The 25,933-nt window shown below is 42.4% G+C and overlaps 1 protein-coding gene across 2 annotated transcripts in view; it reads left to right on the top strand.

Moving 5' to 3' along the window:
- GTF2E1 (general transcription factor IIE subunit 1) overlaps nucleotides 1-25,242 on the top strand; it is a 48,714-nt gene extending 23,472 nt beyond the window's left edge. For both annotated transcript variants that reach the window (XM_015641629.1, XM_015641639.3), the window contains 3 exons: nucleotides 15,335-15,536; nucleotides 20,212-20,459; nucleotides 23,477-25,242. In XM_015641629.1, the coding sequence (XP_015497115.1) occupies nucleotides 15,335-15,536; nucleotides 20,212-20,459; nucleotides 23,477-23,907 (881 nt within the window). In that variant the 3' untranslated portion in view covers nucleotides 23,908-25,242. The remainder of the gene's footprint in view (nucleotides 1-15,334; nucleotides 15,537-20,211; nucleotides 20,460-23,476) is intronic.
- The last annotated feature ends 691 nt before the right edge of the window (nucleotides 25,243-25,933 follow it).

The following is a 25,933-nucleotide window of genomic DNA, read 5'->3' as shown; positions in this document are numbered from 1 at the left end:
CATTCAGGCTCCATGGGGTGTTGGTTAAAATACCAGTTATTTGAACTAAGAAGAAGGCAAGGGAGAGTGGATAATCATACAGGCCTCCAGAGGGGTGTGCTTTCTGGTGCCTTTCAGTTACTGTGATCCTGGCTCACTGGCTTCCAGCATAAGCACAGTGGAAAAACATAGTCTAAAACTGGCAATCTCCTGATTAAAATGTAAATGAGAAAGCCTGAAACAAGTGATACAGCATTTGTGAACCAGAATGATGGTGCAGAATCAAATTTTCCATGGAAATATGTTAAATTCTTAAAATTCTTAAATTTATTAATTCTTAACAATTTATTAAACAGCCCTCAGTGGTGGGAGGGAAACTGTGTTTCAGTTTTTCATACTTGGTTGTCAATTCTATGTTTGTGGTTTTAAAAACATTATGTGTGTTTCTGCTTTGAAAAGTAGATACAAAATAGAGAATGAGTATACACTAGAAGTATCTGCATTTCAGAATATGCTGAAGGTTATTTTCAGATACAGAGCAGGGCTAGAAGAGATAGCCATATCATCATCCTTCTCTGAAGCAGGGTAAATTTAACCTCCATGGCTGGCATATTCCAGGCTTATCCTCAGTTTTGTATAATACACTAACCTAAAGGGGTTTTTACCCCGAATTAAAGCTGTGAGTAATCTTTTTATGTATGTGTGAAACGAAAGAACAGTTTGTCACTGTTTTCATTATTGTAATACCCAAAAGTTGCTGTTCTCTACCACCACCTTCTTTAAACAAGTCTGTCTTTCCAATTTTTCTCTAATGAAACGTGTTAAGCTGTGTAATTTTGTTCATTTGGAATTTTTACAGTTGGTCCCTATCTTCAAGTGTGGAATCTGAAGCTGCACCTGGTTTATCAGGAGGAGATATTCATAGGGAAGAATAAAGCAGGATAACATACTGTGGAGAGTAACAGTCATAGTCATGCACAACATAGTTATTAATATACATAGCAGCCAGATTTTCTCTTACTTTCCTTGCAGCACAACAAGTTTGGTTCCTGGCTTTGTCGTCTGTTATAAACCTGAGGTTATTGGCAGTGTGCTGCCAAAACAATTACCCCCTTCTGGTCACCCACCTTAATTTTTTTCTTTTTTCTCTATTTTTTTCTTTCTCTCTCTCTCTTTTTTTTTTTACCTCTTAACCCAAGTGCTATATTTTCTACCAATCTCTACTGAATTTCTTTATACTTATTCCAAGCATTTTTCTGTTTGGAATGGCAGTCCTGTCTCCTAAAACATTGATAAGCCCTACCTTTTAAACTGTGAGCTAAATTCACAAAATGTAGTTATCTGACACTAGAGAATACTGACTGTGATCAGAGCCTCACTTTGTTCCCACCTGATATCAAATTATTGATGCCTACTCACTGAGAATACTGAGAATATTTTTCAGTTGTGCATCCACCTGTAGCCTTTCTCCATGGTGAGGATGTTTTTCAGGACAGTCCAGCATCAGATTGCATCACATCTAATATCTGTTCTTCAGCATTTGTAATTATGAGATCTCCAGGAAGACAATGGCAGGATATTCAGTGATGCCAGGTTGGAGGACAAGAGGGTCTAAACTGGTATATGACATTTCCACTTGGAACAAGACTTCCCAGAGATATTGTGCAGTCTCCACCCTTGGGAGGCTTCAAGGCATCAGTCAATAAAGTCATGAGCAATCAAATCTGATTGCCCTCATTTGTGTAAGAGGCTGGACTGGAGACATGCTAAGGTCCATCTATGTTTCTGTTTTTTCTCAGATCCGATGTTCATACTCTTTCTTTGTCCTTCTGAGATTTTGACAGTTCTTCATATCCCAGAGCCTGCTTTCAACAGTTCCTTGTTTTCTCTGGGAGAATGCTCATCAGATCTTGCTGATGGTGTATCAGAGATATGCAGCTTGTTTTACCAGCTGTACAAAGCTTTATGGTTCCACCTGATTTCCTGCTTTTCTCTATTACAACATATCAGTTCCCACATACAGAGTTGTCTACGGGCAGGTTGCTGGTGACAGCAACACTTGTGAGCAGTGACACAGCCATAGTGCCCCTGTAATCACCACCTTCTGGCCTGTGCTTCTGAATGTGGCAAGCAGGGGCACGCAGTTACAAAATGAACCTCCTCACTCCTATGCCTACGTCAAACCTGTGCTTATGTCTCTCTCCCATTCCCCCAGCTACCATCCCCATGAGATGTAACAATCTTGATGCTCCTTCTCAAAAGAAATCATTGAATCTAGTCTGTGCAACACCAGTGTTGTCATACAGTAACTAGCACAGTAGCACAGCTCACTTGGGGCAGTGTCTTGTCTGTGAATGCTGCACAGTTTTATCTTTCAGAGGTGAAGTGATCAAAAAAGCTCTTATGTTGAAATTTTGGGTGGACCTCAGAAAAAGTAGGTATGTATATTCCCATCAGTAACTGGTCCACATCCATCACTTTCCCCTAGTTCTCCTACCACCCTGGCCTGTTCATTTAACCTTATCTGACTTGCCTATGGAACTGAAAAACTAGCAGGTGTTCTCTCTGTGCTGGAGGAGAACAGGCAGTTGCCAGCCCCTCTGGTGCAGAAGCCCTTTTTCCTTCCTGGGATGTTGCATTTATCCAGCTATTTGCCATCCACTGTGGTGCTCAGGGGTGTGTGACTGGATGGTCCCCCCTTGGCCCCTGACACCTCCCAGCACAGCACTTCCAGGGGAAGGCTGCCCTTCCTGCCACACTCTCCACACTGGAGGGAGCAGGGGCTGGTTAAAAATAAAATTCAGAGCAGATGGTGAGGCAGATTATTGTTCATCCTAGGGTGATGATGATGATGTGCCAGCTAACTGCTGGTTGTCTATCAGAATTAATCAGGAGCTGCTGTGGCACATGATCAGTGAAGCCACTGCTCCCCCTGGGAAAAGGGAAGGAAGAGCAGAGAAAGAGCTCTGTAAAATACATTGTTGGAAAAGCATTCGTTCTGAAGATGCAAAAAGTTTCTGATGGAGAAAAGACTCTAATAAGAAAAACAGGACTATTTTTAGGATTTGCTTGTTTGTTTTTTTTGAAGAGTGTTAGTACACACTCTTTTATATATCTGCAGGTATGCTTTGCTTCTGAAAAGCAACTGGGAAAACTTGGTCACTTTCTTCTTGCATTTGTTTGACTAGAATTGTACATCATCTGAAATAAAAATATTTAAGAGGTTTATTAGGACCCTTACAAGCACTGTCTCTATTGCTAGTATGAAATGTTACCCATGAATTCACCTGTTTTGGATTTGTGATCAGTGTCAGAGGAAAGGACTTGACACTTGCTGTGCTCGAAACACTTCACAAATGTTCAATCTCTACACTCACAAAACAGACAAGGCAAAAGCTGACTCAACCCACTGAGCTGAAGGCAGTATCAGTTCTGATGCTATAGCAATCTGAAGGGTAGTTTATCCATGTTACCTTCTTTTTCACTAAGGAGGTTAATAAAGTGGTTTAAGAATTAGCAGTGATGGATCAAATTAATAAATAAAAGAGGAAGTACATTTCTGGTTATTTTGTAATGAAAAATAACAGTAATTTTTGATCACTTAGTCCACTTAGATAACCTGTCAGTCTGTTTTGTTAAGCTCCTAACATGTTTCAAACCAAATTTCTTATTTTGTGTATTCAGCTTCTGTTGTCCAGGCTATGTCATGGCATCTCCTTTCAGAATCCACCCAAGCTTATGTCCAAAGATATGTTTTGCTGGGGTGTAATTTCTGGAAAATTTAGCTTTGTTTTGAATGGTGATGTACTAAGTATTTTTTGTTGAAGACTGTCAGGTCTGTATCTTAGATAGCACATTCTCCACAAATACACAGTATAAAATAGAAAAATTTGGATGAAATTTGCTATTTTTTCACATTTTTAATCTGTTCTTTTATACTTTCTATTGAGAAGGTAATGCAGTTTTAATGCAGACCATCATCTGTCTATATGTAACAAGGAGTGTTTAGGCAAGGCTGAATTCAACTGCTTTTATTTTTCAGGTGGTCTTATCTGATGTGTTAGAAATAAGATAGAATGGCATAAAGAGAGGTGGTGCCTCTGTACTAAAAATTTGCAGATGTCAGGGAGGCTTTCTTTTGCTTTGTTTGACATTACTATGAGCTTCTTCAGTCCCTGTCTTTAATAGTTCCATGATTGAGATGGCAGATCACTGGTGGGTTATCTGCAACAGCAGTAATCTGTAGATCAAGGAACCCTTTTAAAATATTCCTGGTACTAACAAGTCATTTTCTCTTGCTTCATGTAGAAAATAATGAGAATTTAAATAATTTTTAGTGGGTTGTTTCTTGTTGTGCATAGGGCAGACTGAACTGGAAAACTAGTCTCACTGGCTTTGTTTCTGATCAGTTCTCCTGTGTGCTGCTGCAGGAAGGTCAAGCTCTTACTATTTGGCATCTGTAACACATGAAATGTCCTTTAGTTGTTTTTTGTTTTTTTTTTTTCCCTAAGTGAAATAATCTCAGGAATCTGTTTATTTCATTGCCCTTGCCCTTCCAAACTGTGGCTTATGGTATGCATGTTGCTGGAATTAGAGGATGGTTTAAAGGAAGATATGTGCACATGGGGTGGTTTGCTCTTTAAATCTTTTTAAGTGCTTGGATGCTGGTAAGGTGAGGTTTTGTACAAACCCTGCAGTGCAGAGGCGCCTGGCTCCATGGGTGAGCATTACTCAGTTTTACCATGAAACCCGTGATGAGAGACTGCAGTACAGAAGGCAAAAATTGCCCTTAGCTGTAGAGATACTTCTCCTCTAAGAAGAACAGTAATTGAAAACAGCACCTTCTTTCCAAGCAGGTAGTTGGAGTGAGAGTGCTGGGAATTTGGTCTTTGAAGTGTTGTTAGCAGAAATCCTGTTTATTAACACAAGCCTGTGGTACCTGTGGCTGTTTTAGTCCCTCTCACCTATGTAGGCCCATGTGGTTTCCATTGCACAATTCAAAAGAGAAGGATAGAGAAGGTAAAAAATGCACCTCCTCTATTATTTCTTTCCCTGAGGCAGTCTGGGAGAGAGGTACCCAGACCTCAGTCCAGGCTTCACAAGACATCCTGCCCAGTATAACGGGCCAGCATTTGAGCAGCCTCAGCAATTTCTCCTGCACGTTTCACCTGGTGCCCTGTTATTCCTTTCTAATTTCTTTTTTCAATGTGGTGTTAGTCCGTGTTAGTTTCCCTTTGTGCTCCAGGTTCCCTCATGGCATCTGTGCAATTCTTTCACTTAGAAACTGCCAGCTTATTTCTGTCCATGGCAGTTCTGGCACCATCCTGCTGTTTGGAGCTCATCTCAGTCCCAAGGAGCCTCTCTTTCCATTTATTCTCCCTTACATTTAATGAGGAAATGGGGTCCTACCTGGCAGCCTCTGGGAAGCACTGCCCAAGCTGTTAGGGCTGCTCCCATTACTCTAATGGCTCTGCATGGACAGAGGGAGGAAGGGTGGTTAAGCACTAAGTGCTGTCTTTGGAGGAAGCTTTTCCATCACACTTCCTTGGACTTCTCTTCACTCTCTTTGGCTAGCTCTGGCCTGAGGCCCAGGTTGTGTGCAGGGGGTCCTGCAGGTGGGAGCTGGCTCAGCTGTAATCCTTCCCCAGCCAGGAGAGGTGGCCCTTCATGGAACAGTACTGGGATTGGTTTCATGTGGCATGTAGTTTTCACAAGAACAGGGGAAAGGTATTTCCTTTGAGAGTAAAGAAGAAAGAACTTCTGCACAAAGGAGTTTCTAAAAGCCATAGCATTAAGGAGAAAAGAGAACAGTGGGTGGCATGACTATCCAGAAGAAAGTCTGAAAGAACAAAAAAGAATTCATGGATATTTCTGTTTCCTTGATGGCAGGTAAGAAGTGATGCTTCATTTGCTAAAATGTGAGAAATACAGAATGGATCAATAGATTGATAAAAATACTGTGTAAAGCAGCAGTTAAAAGGTGGCACTTCCAGGCAAAGAGTATGTGCAGAAGTTTCTTAAGGGGATCCGTTACCTTATGGATGGCTGAGAATCCAAGTTAGTTGAGTAGAAAGAGCTGCCTTGCATCGTCCTTCGCATTACCAGCAGAAAGTCAGCTGAAAAGCAGCATTCATTCTTACCACATACTCATGTGTATTTTTGCAGTGCTGGGGCACCTTCAAAAGCTGCAAGATAGGAGCATGAGCTCTTCCACCAGTAAATAGTTGGTGAATATTGCCCATAAATCAGACCTTGAAGGAGGGTAGTGTGATGTATGTTCTGATGACATACAGTCTGTCTTTATTCTTATGTAACCAACATTGGAAAAACCTGCTTTGTTTGTTGTGAAGGGCCTCCAAAACCTCTTGGAAAACAAAAAGTGAAAAGTGGACTTAAGAGCAGCTTGTCCTTTTGGTGTTGGCCCATTCCATTATGTGATGCTGTTGAAAAATAAGACTGGAAACAGCATGCTGGCTTGGAGCTTCTGCTTTAATTTCTCTCTCGCTATTTCCAGCTGCTGTCATCCCAAGCACTGGTATGGAAGCGCACGCTTCTGATATTGGCCCTGTTAGCCTTTCAAATACTGCCTTGGGACCATGGTTTAAGGATTTTGTTCTTGCTCTTTGTTCTTAAATAGATTTCTGGTGTGTACACGAGCAGATTTGCATGAAACGCAAAGTCTCAGCATCCTCTGTGTGTTCCCTTGGGTGCCCTTCTTTTTAACTGGAGTTTATTATAATGAGGAGAAAACGACATTTTACTTTTTTTTTATTTTATTAATCTGTATTGGTCTTTGTTGGTGGCCCTGGGTGCTGATGCAGGAGATTTTTCTTGCTACATATGAGCTCTGATTCTAAATTCTCTGAGGAGAATTTGAAAGTAAAGGATTTAAGTTGTTCCCATTTCTGAGCAGTGGAATTTGAAGCCCTTTTGGACTGTAAGTAGCGTAGTAGGTAGCCACAGTTCTTAATCTCTCTCCTTGGGAAATGTGTTGTATGATACTAAAGGGATTTGGTAGTGGCAGTGAACATGGAAGAAAAGATCTCTCTCAGAAAATCAGAAGTGCTGGTGTAGTTTAACAAGTGGATCGCAGGCATGGGGAAAGTATTTAAGATTTGCCATTACCAGGGCGAGCTAGGAGAAGCCTCGGAAACCTTCCGTTTCCCCATCCCCAAACACTCGAGATTTTCAAGGAAGAAAAACACTGGCCTTATGTATTTGAAGGTGTTGCCAAGGGTGTCTTATCTTGGCAGTTCCTCCTTCTATTGTTAACAGCAGGGTTCATTTTGTGCTGAGAGGGTCTGCAGTGAGTGCTGGACACTATTCTTAGCCATCTGTAATAACATTCTAGCACCACCATTTTTCCAAATTATGCCTAGGATAATGTAACAGAGGGACCTTCTGTTTCCAGGACTGCCAGTCCCTCAATTTTTATACATTTACACACTGCTCTCAGGAAGAATAAATAATACATGAACATATGCATTGGCTAAGTGAAATTTCCTTCTGATTATAGTGATACACTGTTTAATGGCAATTATAAAATATGTTTCTTTCATCTTTTGCTATTCCTGCTGTGGGTTGAAGAGTATGCCTTTGTCTTTTTTGTTGTTGTTTTAAGTTACCATCTTGTTTTTATTTTTTAAACAAATGGATGATTTTTCATATGTTAGTGAGTTGCAGTTTTGGAACCTTCTGAACACGTTTCTGGCAGAATTACCTCATCTGAATCAGAAATAGTGCTACTGCATGAGTGCCCTTAAATGAGGTGGCTGCTACATCTATATTACAAGAATAGAAACTTTGAAAGGAAACTGATTGACATTTATCCCAAATGAAATGTTTACTCTCTGTTTAATACCTGGTGGGCAATTCAATACTCTGAATCTATATTAAACATGTTTAATATTAAAATGTTTAAGAAGCATTATTAAGGCTCAAAATAGGTGCTCAAAAATCAGAGCTGTATCTTGGTATGCATGTTATTATGAAATGATGTTGAATTGCATGGTGAAACACTGGGTTTTCTACTTATTAAATTCATAGAATAAGCCCTTTTCAATCACCCATTTTCAAAGGCTGATTTGGAGGGTAGGAGTATGACTCCTTCCCAAACCTGTAGGCTAGGGAGTTGAACCCCTAGGTTCTCCCTGGAGAGAGGAACCTGGATTTTAGTCTCCTGTCTCCACTATACAGTTCCATGTCATATTGAACAGGTCAGTGAAGATAAGCTGTTGGACAGTGCACAGTCATTGCTCATTCTCTAATTCACAGAAACCTATCTTAAAACCTTATGATCTGATTCTGAGAAGGATCGATCTCATAGCTGTTGACCCAGTAGGATTTATGCTAGAATATGCACAGACCTGAGAAAAACTGCATCAAGATTTGGAGCACATAAAGTCAAAAGGATGGGGGTTTTTTATGTCATTGTGGAGACTTGATCCCGTTTGTAAACAGCAGATTACACAACTTTCTTAATAATTCAGATATTGTGGAAAAATTAATGAAGAGTTTAAAATCTTTCTTCAGATAATAGTATTAGTTACATTATTTGTTCCTGGCCCCATTTTTAGCTGCAGTGCTGTGCTTGACATTTTCTAATGCGTACTCCACATGTTTCCTCACTCATCTGAGGCAGAATTGTGATAGAGAAGATGTTTTAGCAAATTTCTGTCTAGGATCTGACAATAGGATATGTCCAGCAGTGTATAGTATTGGTTGTTGCTTTGCCTCCTGCCCATAATGGTACGTACCTGGTATTAGGCCTTCAGAAAAGGAACACAGGGGGATAGAGAAGATGCTGTAGTTCACATAGAGAACAGCTGCAGCTGTTACTAGGAGAGCTGTCAGTTTTGGGGGCAGGATCTGTATTTAGCAGTCTGCATCTGCTTGGATCTCACGCAGCAAGTGTGGCCATTTGGGTGCAGTGCTGTTCAAGGGGTACTGTGTGCTTGGCTCCAAACCAGCCACTGCACTGACCTTCTCTGGGCACCACTGGCCTATCAGTTATCTGCTTTCATGTATCACCCACAAGTTCTGGATTTGCCCTGTCACCATCTCTGACCAAGGCTACTCATCTCAGTCGCAATATACCATATCTTCTTTATAGTTAGAAATTATAAATTAAATTAAATGTATAATATAAATTAAATTGTGTGAATGTAAAATGCGATGCATTTTGGATTTCAATGGCAACACTGGATGTTTTATTATAGAAGTGGGTCAGTGAATCTTCCCAAAATGGTGACACATGGTCCAGTGTTTATTTTCATGCCATGAGTTCTGACAGCAGGGTCTGTTCTGGGCTGTCCCAAACAGGACTAATATAAGAAGTTAAACTTTCTGTGTCACGTTTCAAGGGAGAGTACTGAAATCAGCCCTGGGCTGTGGAGTGGCCCCAGGAGCTTAAGATCCAGTGGACCATGAAACCTGTCTCAGAAAGATGAGATGTGGCATTACATTTTATGTAACACACTGTGCTCTGTAACTGGCTCTTTTATTGCATGTGTAGAATCACTGAATTACTTGCAAGAGAGAATGGTGTATTGCTGTGGTGTTCAGGAGACAGCTTTTATTGGTGGAATTCTCTTGTTTTTTCCTAAAGCAGCTGCATTTTTGGAACTCACATGTTAATAGAAATCTACTATGGACTGTCGGTTTCCAGTACAGTTAGAAAAGAGGGATGGGGCCAGAGAAGGCTACCTTTGAATGAAATTAACAGCAGACTCATCTTTCTGTGTGGCAGGAGTGCATTTCCCACTCAGACACACTTGACTGCTTTCTTGTTGAGAAGGTGAGAATATTTTGATGAGGCCTGAGAAGTCTGTTTAAGTTTGGGAATCACTAAAGGACAACCTTGCCACAGTCTAATCTGCATTATGATTAATCCAGTTAACAATCAGCTGTTTTAATAATCAGGTCTCTTACCAGATCAGTCCATTAAGGTCATTAAAACTCTCCTTGCTTTAATTTAACCCCTCAGCTTGCCACTTCTAGTAGGTTGAGTACCCTTATAGCCTAATGCAGAGTGTGTTATAGCTGCTGATGATCCAGATCTGTTGTAGCCACTTGGCTTAGTATTTGTGCCTTTAATGATTCAGCAAAGATATGTCTTTAGGTGCTGCTCTAAACAGTCCTCTAAATCTTAAAAATCAATGATAAATGGAAAGGAACTTAATTATAATTTGTATTGACAGCACTACTTATTACTTCAGTTGCTAAGTATTTTCATTACATGAGATTGGCTCATTGGTGGAGGGCAGGCATAGGAATTGTTCTTTGATAATTCACACATTTGTTCTATTCAAAACTTTGTCCAATACTTACTGTATGCCAAGTTATTCCCATTCTATGCATCTGACTATGTTTGAATTACTTGGGAAAATTTAATTAAAAACAGTTTGGCTGTATTGAAGAATGGGCTGATGAGAAAATTGAAGGGGAGACCAGAAAAATGTATATTTTTTTGCCTGTGTAATATTATTCTGAATGATAGGTTGTGCTGTGAAAAGATCTTCCATCTCTCTGGCTTGAAACAGGAAATTAGTTTGATGACCGGGGCTCAAATCAAGAGGCAGAATTAGTTGATCTAATAGTGTGGGGCAGAGGAATGAGGAGAGGCTGAAACTGAAAAAAGAAGTCCAGGAAAAGAAGAATGGACAGAGAAGTCTGAGAAGTGAGTGAAGCACAGGCAGAAAAGCAGGACAGATAGACCAAGATTTGCTAACAAGGACAATAGGCCCATCAGAGAAGGAAAAGCCTAGAACTGAGATGGGAAGCAGATGGGAAGAGCTAGATAGGAAACTTTAGGCATGAGACTACCAGGTAGAATAGCAGATTCCCACAGAGCACCTCTCTTTCAAGAAGCTAGAGCAGTGTCCAGGGTGTTTCCTTCTCATCCTCTCTTTGTTACAGGAAGCAGGCTGGCACAGCATCCTGCTCCCCTGCAGCACTAGCAGGTTGTCGTCTTGCCTTTGGCGAGTCAAGTGGCAGAGGCCTGTGCGGAACTGAGGGCTCCAGGTCTGCAGAGGAACCATATGGCTGCTGGCACAGCATCCCATGGTGGGAGGCATTTGTCTGCCTTCCTGGTGGTAGGAACCTAGAGAACTCCCATTCTTTCCTTGGGGGTCTTTATACTCTCATTTTAATATCAGGCCAAGCACTTGGGGTTAAAGGAGTGCTGAACTAAAGCTGCCTGTGTATCCTGTAACTTTTTCTCTGTTTCTCTGCTGAAACGTGCTTTGCTCAACAAGAGAGAGGAGTTACACTTTATAGAATGCACTTTTTGTCTGGCTTGCTGCAGAAAAAGGAAAAATGCAGTGTAAGAGTCAGGGAATTAATTGAAGAAAGTGGCTGTAGAAGCCACAGGAACATGATCTGATCCTCCAGGCCAACCGAGTTTGTGCGATGTTGAGTCATTTTAAGCTTCTCAGAGGCTGTGATTAGCCATTGTACCTAACTCATTGGAGATGCCCAATCCTAGTGCCTGAAAGAAGAGTGGTAAGAATACTGCACGTTCTGTTCTGAAAAAGATGTTTCAGAAAAGCATCCCAAATCTGCTCAAATCAGCAGATACTTCTGAAATTGTGCCATCTGTGCCTCAGCTCACTCACCATGTAATGGTAATAATGCTACTTCTAAAAGAAGGTTGTGGGAGATTTTGAAAATAAATTAGCTTAATGTTTTGTGATGCAGTCAAGAATAAAGAATTGGATGACGGTGAAGGCTGGAGGAATATAAAGGAGCTGAAAGATTATACTATGAAGTAGTGTCATGCACCTACCATCTAATGCTGTAAACATGGAGTTCATCAACTGAAAACTACAAAGGAGAAGGAAAAGATACAAAGGAAAAGAAAGATCTGGGAGCATTGCTGGGTCTTGTGATAATTGAGATGGCACTTTCATGGTCTCTTACAATGTGATCTTAAAAGGTTTCCATCAGAGAAGCACTAATGCCTTTGAGGTTTTGGGAGAACTCATCTGGACACTTGTCTATACTTCCATCTGCACAGCAGAAAGATGAGAGCAAACTGAAGAAAGGGCCATTGAGGCTGTTAGCAAGGTCAGAGGAATGGGTGGCCAGTTTTAAAAGGTAAAGAAGAATATACGGCCTTGCAAAATGAAGACTGAGGGATTAGTAAGACAGCAGTTTGTAAATACACCTGTAGGATTAACAGCAAGATGGAAACAAGATGAGATGAAGTACAGTTCTTGGCAAAACAGTCATTAGGTTTGAGGTGAATGGGAATAAGTTGAGGTTGAAAATCAAATAGTTTCTTAAGAGAGTAGTGAGAGTTTTGGGCAGCATCCCAGAGGACAGAGTGGAAGACCCCTTGTTGGGCTTGGAGGTGAGGCTAGAATGCTTTGACAAGAGTGTAAGGAGGGTCTGGGCTCAGACTCTGGAATCTACAGCCAGTTAAATGTGTTAACTGTAGCAGATGCAGCATGCACACTTGGACATCCTGCCTTCAGTGAGTGTGGGTGGCTGACCTTTTCCTTCTCTCAAGTGAAATCAAGTCATGAGGAATTATCTCTAAATATTCTGGCCCCATACTTCAGAGCTTGAGCTGCTTTAATCTTAGTAAGCCTTGGGGAGCCAGATTACCAGTGTATCTGCCCCACAGAGTCTGGGAGCATATGAGATCTCTTTCAGATGGCTGGTTTTTAACATGCAGCCAGAGAGGTCTGCTGAGGGCTCGAGCATGTGTTCAAAGAAGGGGATGTATGTGCTCTTTGTTAGCATTTCCAAGATGCAGAAAAGCCTCATGTCTGTTTGCTCCAGGATATCTGTTGGTCCTGGTTTATGCAGCATTTTGGAATTGAAAAACTCTGTTGTGTAAGGGCTGAAGGAAAAAATACATCGTTGGAGTGGAAACATTGCCATTCTCAGCCTTTGGATGGCTTCCACTTCATGTTTGTCACATGCAATTCATATCTGAAAGGAACATGTGTCACTGTTGATGTGATGTGCCATGTCATAAAAGCTTTGGTGACATTTTCTGACCCCTTAAAAACTAACGAAAGAGGTTTGCAACTTGTAAATGCCATCTGCCATGGCAAAGCAGCTTCCCAGTTCTCTAATCACATATGCCTCTTGTGAAATGCTGCATCACCTTGAAAAAAATCAGCATATTAATGGAGGAAGCTTGTCGTTTCACTCATTCCCAAATTCTTTACATAATTCATCTATTAACTTTTTTTGCTTATTAAGAACCCTGAGGGGTGGAAGTTGCAGCAGATCCATGATAGCTTTAGGAGTTCTGTTTCATTAGAGCTGTATTTATTTTCTGATTTTTTGGTACACTGAATTGGAACCATTCTCCCTATGATCTTAATCTTTTGCTGATACTCATGGGGTTCACAGATGGAAGTGTGAAAAGTCTGAGCTGTCTCAGGAACACGTAACAGGACTTTTGGGGGGCGTGTAAAAAAAGGGGAGTGTTCTCCATTAACCTGTGTTTGTTCCCGTAGTCCATTATAGGAACTGAGATGTGCTAGTTATTTTAAATTGATTCAACTTTATGTCACACTGATAGCCTCAGATGTGGGATAAGGAGACCAAATGTTGGGTTCAGTTTTTGCTGGGCTGACAGCTTACATAATGAACAGTTTTGAATCAGTAGGGACAGTTTTTACAGCCTGGAAAAAAATAAGCAAAGTGTTTCATGCTTGGATAAGAGAAAAGAACACTCTATCCACTTACCTTTTACTTTGCATAGTGCTGTTGTTGGCTTTTGTATGCCAGTCAGACAAACGTTCTAAAGAGAGGACTTATTGCAGGAAATGTGTCCATATTACAGGCCACATACACAACATGCGTTAATTTCTGAGTAACAATGAGCAAAAGCTACTTCAGATGGTGCCAGGGTACAAAACTGCATCTCTGCAGACTGGTGAGAGGCAACAGATCTCCCTTCTGTCATCAACAGTGCTTTTTGTGTTTGCTGAGACGAGTGCGAGCATTGTCTAGCCCTCACAACCAGCAGTGAAGAGTTAGGTCTGTTTTTATCCCTGTGTTACAGGCAGGGAAGGAGGTGTGCTGAAAAATGAAGTGACAACACTAGCAATCTGTGTAAGCAGCAAACCAAGATACCAGAAGCCCCAGCTTGCCAGCCTGTCTCATTACATCATGCCCAAGTGCCCTGGGCAAACCCCGTTCTTTTGACTCTGGTTGTACATAGCACTGGTGACATAGCAGATTTCAATACTGATTCTAATTCTGATTTTTATACATAAGATTGTCATTTCCGTGGCAGGACCTATCCTCAGGCTCCTTATTGGTAAAAAGATCTTGTCATTTCTTCATAGGAGTATTGAGAGGTGAGGCTAGATGTGCACGGCTGTCACAGAATGGATAAATAAAAAATATCACCCAGGGACAAGAGAAATCAAGAAGGCTGTGAGCATCACTCTGGATGTTATGTTCTGAGGTGGCAGGGGTACGTTCTCAGCCCAGCACTTGCAAGATGAAGTCATTGCAGTGTGCTGCTCCCTCCTAGCAGACCAGATGGAAAGGTCCCACTGAGCACATACCGCCCCAAGGGTCCTGCTCACAGATGGAGTGATGAAACCCAAAAGCTGCTGTGCATGAGTTCAGTGGGTTTTTCGTAGCTGCTTTGCCATGTAGCCATTTCAGTCTGACCTGTTTTTATAGATCCTGACGAGGTCTGCAAAACAAACTTATTTTTAACTGCTATTCACATGATTCTTATCTTACCATTCGTAATTTTAAGAAGCTAATATGGGAGCTGGGTGGGATAGGTTTTTGCATTGGCTGCTCTGCAGTAATGACTTTTCTTCCTGGTTTGGCCCTGAAGCAGAAGGAGAAACCATCTCTTCTTTGCAGTAGCTGCAAAGTGACAATAGTTAGATTAGCAGTTCCTTCAGGCTGGCTGGTGCAGTGTAAAACTACACCGTTGCATTGTGAAATCAGCCTATTGCTGTGGCCGCAGAGATGCCAGGGAAGGCACCTGAAACGGAGGATATTTGAACTCCTTAGAGGATACTGTGTACTTTTTTATCACAACCCAGTCATAGCTGACATTTAAAATGTGCTGTAAGGAGGGAGGGAGATTAGTAGGAGATGTCTCAGTAGAGGTATTGCAGCCCATCTGGGCTTTTCAGAGCGAGAAACTGTACCCAGCTGGGTATCACTGGATGGTACAAAATGCTTCCTTTGTTGTCTGCTTGAATAATAACCAGGTACACCGTGTGTGGGAAGGGATTTTCAGGGCAGAAAAACTCCTTAGCATCCAGCTAAGGGACCAGCAAGGCACTGCTGTTGGGAAGGCTGCGTGAGGAGCCAGGCCTGCTGCTTTCCTTCCAACGCTGAACAGCTTCTCTCGTTTTAGGAACTTTCCGCTGTACGTTCTGTGAGACCGAAGTGGAAGAAGATGAGTCGGCAATGCCCAAAAAGGACGCAAGGACACTCGTTGCAAGATTTAACGAGCAGATTGAGCCCATCTACGCGCTGCTTCGTGAGACGGAAGACGTTAACTTAGCCTATGAAATCCTGGAGCCAGAACCCACAGAGATTCCTGCCCTGAAGCAGAGGTGGGAGTGCGCCTGGTCTTTCCTCGCTGTACTGCTTCCTTGTAGAGTGTTCTTCTGTTCTGTGGGCCTTTCCCAAACCTTGTGCAGGACGTACTTGTACAGCACCAACGATGCACACCACTGACAGATTGCCCCAGGGATGTGTGGCTTATAGGGAGACAGAGGGCTGTAACTATTTCTTACTAGACAAGGCAAATGATTGTTCTTCTGGTCAGCCCTCTGCATGTATTTTTCTATGAGGTGGGATGCTTGAATTGCCTGCTGCTTGCCATGCGGCAGTTGGTATGCACACCAAGCTCTTGGCCCAATATTTAAAAAATGCAAACTGCAGCTGCTTGACAAAGCGCTGAAGGTGCCACCTATGCTGTCTTCTGTCTCTCAAATACTTACCTTTCATCTGTTCCTTTTGCTTCTACCCACCTTTTGAAATGAAGCTGTTTGCAATCCACACCTTGTATTTCAAATCCTCATATTACAACATTCTAGTTTGAAGATGTTACTTGCAATAAGCAGGTTTTTTCCTTCTGATTTTGTCCAACTTGATACACACCTCTTCTTTTCAGGAGAAGACCATATTGGAATCAAAAACTCCTTAAAATGTTCTTACCCATGGGAAATGACACTTTCTTTCAGAACATTCCTAGCTTTACAAAAACAGATGATGTTTAAATAATGCAAAAAGATGTGGGGAGCTGTCAGTTTTGTCAGCTGTGGTGAAATGTGATGCACTTCTCTGTATTTAAAAAAAAATTAATTATGCACATGGGGGAAAAGAACTGTACCATGAGGGGAAGCATTCCCACAGTGCCTTGGGGTGCTTGGCTTTAGTTAATAGGAGAGCAAGCAGGATCCTCTTTTTTTTTTTTTTTCTCTCAGGCTAACCTTGAGAAAGAATGTTCCTCATATATTCATGCTAGACAGCTTCTAATTAATATAATAAAAATTCTTTGCCTATTCATAGTCTTTTTCTAGCCAAGAAGGTAGCTATTTTTCCTCATCGTTCTGATAGAAAAACAGAAGCAATATAAAGAGCAGGAAAGATTTTTCCAAGGTCACTCAACGTGTCTTTAGTGATATGGGGGATTCTTTGAAGCCTTTATACCCAAGCTGAATCACTAGACTTTGCTTTAAAATCCCTTTTCAGTAGTTTAAGTAGTAGAACTGGGATAACCCTACCAAAAAGAGAGTAATTTTTCAGTCTTCCCTTTTTGTGTACAGGAAATTACCACAGCAGAGGCCTGGTGCAGTCCCATGATTAAACAGCAGCGCCCACTTACTCAACTCTTAAATACTTAAAAAACATTGTAAATGATTAATTACTCTGTGCAAGGAATGACAAAATAAATAGGCAGCTTTTTAAATGCTTACTTGAACACAACTTGCTTCAGCACATACAGTAATTTAATTATTTATTAACTCTTATTAATTCAAAGCAGTTAATTCCATGATAGCACTGCTGTGAGGTTTTTTTTAAAGTGCCAAACCCTGGGTTATTTATTCTCTCTGTTTTTATGGAGTCTTGATTGTCTGAAATCATTGACAAAACTGCTATTTGGTGATTCTGAAACAAACCAAAAAGGTCACAAAATGCCTGCATCTTCTCTTTGAAGTAACTTGGGCAACTTCAGGTGTTTTCAGGAGAGTTACAGCTCTAAGTGGCCCCACTGGCATTGCATAACTGCGATTCACCTGCCCTGGGAAACTGGGTAGATCTTTGTTTATGTTTTCCTAAAGGCTGTTAATTTTCTTAATTGTGGGAGAGCATGAATTAGCCCCACAGGTTTCAAAATAAGCCTGCTTTTTCAGGTTCTTCTCTGTGTTTTTTTGAAAAATTATGCATTGTAATAACTCTTCTATTTCCTTGCATCAAAATAGCATGATTTCAATTAAAAAAAATCTTCACAAAATTAATTTTCTGTGGTCATGCTGTCAAGAACCATGGGTTGTCTTTTGTGAAGTTGAAGCTCTTAAGAGCAGCACAGTGAAAATGTGTTTTGTTTTATCTTAAATGTGGCAAAAAGAGAGAGTTATCCCCATTATCCAAGACCTTTCTTAATAGTCTGGGCAGGATTGAGATGAAAATTTCAAGTTGTTTGCCCACTGCACAGTGTGATTTCTGTGGGCCACCTCAGCTATGTCAAGGACTATTTATGTTGCTTTTAAAGACAGCTAAACCATTCATTAAGGGATTTCCATCAGGGTGAATAACACAGACTAAATGTAGCCACATCTGGGCCACTGATCTGCCACAGTTCCTGCCTGCAGGACGGCCACGTGAAGTCTGGAGCAAGGTGGGGAAAAAGTAGTTTGTGGGTCTAAGAGAGAAAGAGATTTAAGATACCCCTTGATCTGCTCTGTGCTGCCTGTAAGGCAGCTCCCACACCTGGCCTTTTGTTGGTGCCTGGTCCTGTACTTTGCTGAACACTAAGTTCTCTTCTTGCAGAAAGAAGTGTTCCTCTGATCTGGCAGTCTTGGGTGGTGTTCACACCTACCAACAGTGTCACTGAAGATAAAAAGACATGAATTTGAGGCACATTTGCAAAGCTTACTGGGGTCCAAAATTAGACAGAAAGTGTCTAGATGGCTCCAGCTCAGTGTGGGACATTGCAGTAGATCACGTGAAATAATTAGTGTACTGTAGGTGTCTCTTAGAAGTGTTACTTTCGTTTTTGAAATGTTCCTGAAGTCATGGAATAAGTGTTTTGGTGCTAAATGGTTCTGTGCAGGAAAAAAGTCAGCTTCAGGCACACTTAGAGGGGCTTCTGTGCAAAAGTATTATTAGGTAGTTCCTGGCACTAGTGAGGGTTTAGTGTCACGCTGTAGTCATGGGGAGGGAGAGCTTGGGGGAGAGCTGCATTGTGCATCCTGTGAGGAAAGTGGATTACATAAAATCGTCAGGGAAACGCTAGTTAGAGATTTCTATTGTGTGGGAAGCAGAGTGGTGCTTTTCACAGAACACACGCCTGTCTTGGAGAGCTGAAAGGTACCAACACTTGAAATAACATGCTGGGAAGAAGGTCTCTGTGTGGTTCCTTAGGTTACATAAGCAATACATGTGCATGAGCCTTCTGCCCCAAAATTCAAGGCTACTGCGAAGCTCCCCTAGCAGAGCTGGCTGCAGGATTGCTAAGGACACGCTAACACGGATGTTGGGAAGTATTTTGTTAACAGATCCCATCCAGTCCCCTCCTGAGAGGATGTGAGTAGTACTCAATCAACACTGGCTGAACACACCAATATTTTTTATCTGGGGAAAAGCAGTGTTTTACCTGCCTGTATAATTTCCCCTCAGTGTTTACCCCTAAAAATCCAGCAGAATTAGCTCATCAAACAGTGGTAATGTCCTTGCTGAACTAAAAAAAACCCACATATTAGTTGGGTCTTCTCCAAGTGCAACTTTATTTTAAGCTTCTCAGTTGGAGAAAAGGTTGTTGGGTAGACAGCAGCAACTGAACCAAGCTCGCTGATGATAACTGTCAGCTCAGCTGGCCTTGTGGGGTATCCCTGATGGATTTACTCTGGACAAGAGGACAAGTCAAGGCAGGGCTGTTCTTCATGGAAAGCTGTAGTTACCCCCAGCAGTCACATGACTGAAAATGTATGGCTGAGGACAGGTGCGGTCTGCAGCAGATTTGTTTCTCTGAAAAGATGAAATCTCATTCTGGAGTAGAAGAACAGTCATATTTGGATTTCCCCGCTCTATGCATAAATAGCAGCACAGGCCAGGGTGTATTTTAGGCTCATTGCCATCATCAGTGTGCAGACAATATTTTACCTGATAGCCTCTTTTGAACAGATCCAAGCAGGAGTGTTTTTCTCCATCAGTCTCCTCAGCTAGAAGGGGCCCTGCAGGGAAATGTGCTGGGAGCAAAGGAGGGCTAGGCTTTGACTGCCATACCCTTCACATGGGTCAGCATCTTTATTTCTCCAGCTTTTCCACAGTGAAGACAGTTCTTCTGTCTCCTCCTGCACTCCATCAGCACACAAAGCCTTTTGTCCAGCCCTGGTCCTGTGGTTTGAAGGTGCTCTTTCTTCTTTCTTCTCTGCCTGGACTCCCCAGTCCTCACAAGGCTGTGTCTTTGGATAGTACAGATCTCCTGTGTAACACTGGAGAGGTGACTTCTCATGTGCATGGTCACTCACAGTTCAAGCAAAGGTGTGAATTGTGTTTTTCATGGTGAGTTAACTCCTTCAGGAGTCCTGTGATTAATAACAGTTCACAGCTCTGAGCATGCTGAGTCCCTGAGCCTACTATCTATCTTGGTTAAACTTCAGTGCTTTCTTTAATGCAGCATTTGATTGCTGTGTGAAGGCCAAAAAGAGGATTTTCCAAATACCAGACTACTGTTTGACTGTGTTTTGCTGCTGTGGCTTTTGTTTCAGGAAATTCTGGGATTTTATACTTCTTTTAACATAAGTGCATTTTTATCTCTAGTGCTGCCTCTTCAGTGTCTGTGGTGGATGTTGCCATGGCCCTATGTGGTGTTTCCCACTAGAGGTCCACAAGTTTCCCAAACCAGCAAGCTGGCACAAATTCCTGGCAGCACGCGTTAGAACTGAGAATGAAAGTTCTCAGTGCAGATCATGGGAGATAACTAATCATAATTGAAGTGTTTTTGTCTAAGGAGGGGTTTGTTCTGAGAGCTCTGTTTTTCTCTCTTTAACTTTCATGTAGCAAGGAGCGTGCAGCTGGTGCTGGTTCAGGGGCAGCAGCTGGCCTTGCAGGTGGACACCATCGGGAAGCATGGACTACAAAAGGACCATCATATGAGGACTTGTATACCCAGAATGTCGTCATCAGCATGGAGGACCAGGAGGATCTGAACCGGTCTGTAGGCGAAGGAAAGCCAGCCAGAGAGAGACCCATTTGGCTGCGTGAGAGCACGGTGCAGGGGGCTTATGACCCTGATGAAATCAAAGATGGTAAGAAAATCACAGAGCAGAAGTACTGCTCTGCTTATACAAGGCCTTTACAGTGCCGTCAAAAACATCTTCTGCTGTGTGTTGTGTACAGCTGCTGCTCCCAGCACTGGAGTGTCTGCTCCCCTCTGCTGTGCAAAGCACCTGTGTAGGCAGATGTAAAAATTCCTTAGATCAAGGATTGAAATCTAGGTCAGTAAAGCTGAGCTGTCCGTGAAATTTTGTGGGGGCTTCTAAAATGTTAATTAACTATTATGGCTTCCACCTTGAGAGCTTATTGCTTCTAGATGAAGGTCTTTCAGTTTCATCTAGAAAGCTGTCTCCCTAATAGGTCACTGCTGAAAAATAACATTTATTAATGTTCAGTGACTCTGAAGTCTATTAAATCTACTAGCAGTGTTTATATGCTTCCAGCCATCTTGCCAGTTGTTTCTTAGAACTTCTTATATATGAAGAATACTCAGAAATAGAGCTTCTGGAAGTACAGTAGGAAGGTCTGTCACCATGACAGGTGAGTCTTTATTCTCTTCTGGTGTTTCTCATTATCTCTGCTTTTATTTTCATTCATCTTGGGGTCAGGTTGTCCACAGACCACGGTCGAGATCTTACAACTATTAGTAGAAATATTTTGCTTTGGTATGTGTGCTGTTCAAGCTTCCATGCCAAAATTGGAAATGGAGACCTTTCATGATTTTTACAAGAGTGAGTCAATAGATACAATCTTTAGAGTCATTTTAGGATTATTGACTGAAATTGTTGATGCCCTAGGAAGAACAGACTGCAAAAGGGAGTTGTGTGTGACTATATAACCCTGGAACTCGTGCCATGTTCAGGAGAGGAGTGGAGTATTTAGGTGTAGTAGAAGTGAAGAAAATAGATGTGATATAGCAGTCAGAAGATAGCTAAAGAACTTGTTCACATGTAATGCCTTTCAAGTGTATTATGGATCCCAAAACATTTTTCAGATAGATTAAGCAAAGTGAGATGATTGAACAACCTGCTTCTGCAGTCTGTAGCAGATGTTGTTGTTGTTACTCACCAGCCATGGTGAGTTTCTCACCCCATTTTTCTGCTAGACACTCATTTCACCTGTAGTTTTAAATCAACTTCCTCAGACAACTTTTGATGTACATAGCATAAATGTTTCTCAAGAAGTCACTGAGGGATATGGAGGTGGAGGATCTCCTTACAGGATGGTGGCATTGCTGCTTAACCTCCTCAGCTACTGGAAATCAGAGGGAGTTTGTGAAAATAGCCTGAAATTGCTGCTGCAACACAAACAGGAAGGACAGAAACTTGGGACTGTTGACAGAAAAGATTCACTGCTTGGATCTGGCAGAAACAGTTCTTGCAAGCAAGAGACAGTCCCTCTGAGCCACAAAGTCAGCTTTTGTGGAGCTATCTCTGGCTGTTGTCATTTCACAGCTCTCTGTGATGAGCTATGATATTACTTCAGAGATGCTCTCCTTCAGCCCCTTATGCTCCACAGTCACAAGCAGTGAGCTGAGCACACCACTGCCAACAGGATGCCTTTATTCTTCCTTTCTTTCAGGAATTTGGCAGTGCTCTAATATTAGTGGTTGTAGCCATCACCCATTACTACAACTTTATTTACAATGAAAACAGAATTCTGGTGAAATTAGGTATGGTTCTTTTGTCCTTTATTTTACCACAGGAGAGGAGTGACCACAAACTGCCCTGGCTTTTACTGCTAAATGCAGAACTTACTTCCTTCACATTATTTTTCATCTCAGTTTGAAAAATGTAACCAGCGCATTTCTGACTGGGGAGGGGAAAGACTTGGGAGCCTCCTGCCTGGATGTGTTGATGAAACCATGAGGGTCTGTGTCTTGGAGGAGTGGGCAAGTGGCTCCCTGTATGAAGACAGAATGCCAACACCTCAACTCCAGCAGTTGTTCATAGGCAGCATCTTTTGGTGTAAGACAGAAAGTTTGCCACCGGGAGCCTGTCCTACTTTTTAGGCCTTTTTTTCCTCTATATTTAACTTTTTGTTCTGGTTTTTGTTTTGGTTTGGTTTTTTGGTTTTTTTTGTTTTTTTACTATTTATGTTTTTTCCATACTGCCTGTAGTTCTTTTGGTGCTAGGTGGACTCACAGCCCTCTCACCAAATATAGGAATAGGAGAGGTTTTCTGTGGAATGCTACTTTTTGAGCAGAATATTACCTTTTGAATCCATGAATTGCATTGAATCCTGCCTACCAGAGCCAGATTGAACCCTCCCAGCTGTTGTACAGCCAAGTTTACTGAAAGAGGAGTAGAAGCACCTGGGTGTGTTAGCTGGGACACTGCTGTCCCCTTAAATAAGAGGTGCATGTAGGGAGCCACAGGGACTGTCTGGGCTGTGTTTCAGCTTGGAGAGCAGGCACTGGTTAGTGCTGTGCTGCACAACTGGGCTGCAGGCTGTCAGCTGCATCTGCTCCATGCCACCACCATCTTCCTGTAAGGAGCTTTTCCCATTCCTGCCTGGTACAGGTGGCCCTCTGAGCTAACCAAGCATGGCTGCTCTATATGTTGTTTTATAACACATGGTTTCCCACATACTCTTTGTCTACCTGGATCCATTTCTTTGTTAATCCTTACAGGCAGGGAGCTCAGCAGCATAGAGGGCCTGGGCTTGGGGTCTGTTTTTTAAGGACTGCTTTGCTTTCTGCTCCATTGTAATGCCTGAGTTGGACACATCCCTGGGGAAGTATCTTCCAGGTTCCTGCCCATGGTGCACTTGCTGCCTCCAATTGCAATGTGCTCCTGGTCAAGGCTTCCAGCTGGGAGCCACAGTGACTCTAGATTTCCCAGCTCCTAGGAAATGTTGTTCTTGAACTTGTTCTGCCATTGAGACCTAACTGTCTCTCTTTCAAGGGAGAGGAGGAGTTGGCATAGAGAAAGGGTGTGACTTGGCTGACTGAGCTCAGTGGTGGTAATTAATAAAGGTTAAGAAAACTTTCAGGCCCATCACACAGATGTCTGTGAGGAAACGCTCATTCCCTCGTGTCCCTTTGCAGGGGGCCGGGATCTGGACGCGTTCCAGGAGCGTGAGGAGAGCCGGGCAGCCCTGGATGACAATGAGGAGGTGATGCGTGCCCTGCTCATCCACGAGAAGAAGACACCTTCCGCTTCCACCGTCACCGTCAGCGGTGCCGCTCCTCTCTCCGGCGGCAACGCGAGTGACTCCGAGAGCGAGACGAGTGAGTCGGAGGAGGAGTCCCCTCCCCGCCCTGCCGCCACGACCACCACAACGTATGGGCTGGAGGAGGAGGAGGAGGATGAAGAATTCGAGGTGGTGGCAGAAGACCCTACTGTTACAGTGGCTGGGCGTCCACATTCTTACAGCCAAGTGAGCCAGCGCCCCGAGCTGGTGGCCCAGATGACACCGGAGGAAAAAGAGGTTTACATAGCCATGGGGCAACGCATGTTTGAGGACATGTTTGATTAACTGGTCCCTGCCATGGCATTTTTTAAAAGGTTACTTTATAAGGCAGAGACTCTTTAGTAGAACAGAAGACTGGAGCGCATCTTCCCTCCCCTGTGCGCAGTCAGGGTCACTGCGGCTCAGCACTGCTAATCTTGGGCATCCTGCTTGCCAGAGCCGGGGAGCAGCAGAGCTGCATGTGCCTAAACACATAGGGGAGGATAAGTCTCAGAAGTCAGGATGCTTGCAAGGTAAAAAGCTGCTTCAGGGTGCCCTGCACAGGCACTGCTTTAACCTTCACCAAGGCCATAGCAGCTCTTTCTACTGACGGCTTTAAGATGATTTTTGTTGCAGATCCCAGTGAAGTCCTCATCCCTGCTCTCAGGGGACATAAGGGCTCTATAGTCTGAGCAAAGCGCTCTGCAGAGAAGAGTGTATGTAACATACAGCTGCCTGTGCTCAGCAAGGGAAAAGGAGAGGGAAGCAGTTGTCTGCTGATGGCAAGCTCTGACCAGGCTTGTAGCTGACCCTTTCTCTGCCAGCAGCCCCTGGCCACCAGAGTGGCTCTTTCCAAGCAGGCCTGTAGGCAGCAACCTTTCCTTGCTCCCGTTCGCTCCCTACTGGGACTCAGCACCTCAAGGTCAGGTGTAACTTGAAACAGGCAGAATGAAAGCCTTGGCAAGCACATGCAGTCAATCACTTTTTGTCAGAGTAACAAATGCCCTCCATGGATCTGAGCTGCCAGTGCTCTGACTTGCTGGGAGATACCTTCATTTTCCAATACCACTGGCTGTTGCTTCTGCCTAGCCCTGTCCATGAAGACATGCAGACAGTTCAGAGTGGGCACAGCTGCTGTCAGGCAGTGCCAGAGAAGTAGCATAACTAAGTTTTATTTGTAATCTCACCAGGGCTGTATGATTTTAAGAGGATTACACAATTTTGAATTCTGCTTGGCACACTCTTTTACCACAGAAAGACATTTATCAGTGCCTATAGAGCAATATAATGTTTTTTAATGTTTTTCTCTTTCAATTGAAAATGTTGCTTTTTAAAAATTGTTGTGTTTTCCTACACGATACTACAATAAAACAAAATTATAAAACAGTTCTGTGTTCCAGAGAGTAGGGGCAGCATTATGTCCTGTTCCACTTATATGGGCGGTACAAATTTGCTGTTCACTGAGACTGTAAATCTGTTTTATACTAACTATGCCTTCTATGTTCTGCTAACCTTGTAATGCCTCCTTTGTGGTTTGATTTTCAGCTTCTCAATACTCTGAATCCCCTCTTTTTTAAATAGTGTTTTAAATTTTCTTTTAAGTCATTTTAAAGAGGAATAAATAAACAGAAACTTCTCCCATTTGTCATCTTTCAGTTTATGTTGTGCCTAGTTGGGGATGTTGTTTGCTTATAATTTTGATTTACTGGATTCAAGAAGAAAAAAAACAATTTGAGCTGTCCTTTGAGGGGACCATTTGAAATCCCACTGCACATTGTTTCTCCTTAGCAGAGCTTCCTTGAATGCCTCCTGAAGCCTCTGCACTTCCAGGATGGGTGTTTCATTACATCAGTGCTGCGTAAAAAACAGAGGCTGGTTTTGATCAGCACTTCCATTTCTTTCCTCCTTCCTCAAGGGAAGAATAGGCTGATGGTAGAGGACTCACAGACATTGTGCTGCTGGTTAAAATGGTGTTCTTGTGTAGACAGGCTTCCAAGATCTTGTATCAAGCTTCCAGCTATCAAGTCACAGAGCTGATAAGTCAGATTCAGTGATCAGCTAGCAGAAAAAAACATGGTGTACCCATTCTGTCTAGATTTAATCTGGGTGAATTCAATATTAACACTGAAGAAAAGCAGGTAGATTTACAAAGAGCCAAAAGCAGAAACTGAGCACTAATCCTGAATACAGAAAGCTGCTTGTGCTCTGAACTGACCAGAATCGTATACTGAGTTTTCAGTAGCTTTAGTAAAGATGAAGTAAAGAAATACCCAGCATAAAAATCCAGAAAGTAGTGTTTTTTCCTAATAAACATTTAATTGGAGTTTGTGCA

Source organism: Parus major, chromosome 1 (assembly GCF_001522545.3).
Source record: "Parus major isolate Abel chromosome 1, Parus_major1.1, whole genome shotgun sequence".
NCBI classification, from domain to species: domain Eukaryota; kingdom Metazoa; phylum Chordata; class Aves; order Passeriformes; family Paridae; genus Parus; species Parus major.
Note: the sequence above shows the minus strand (reverse complement) of the source record. Positions and strands in the feature narration are given on the sequence as shown.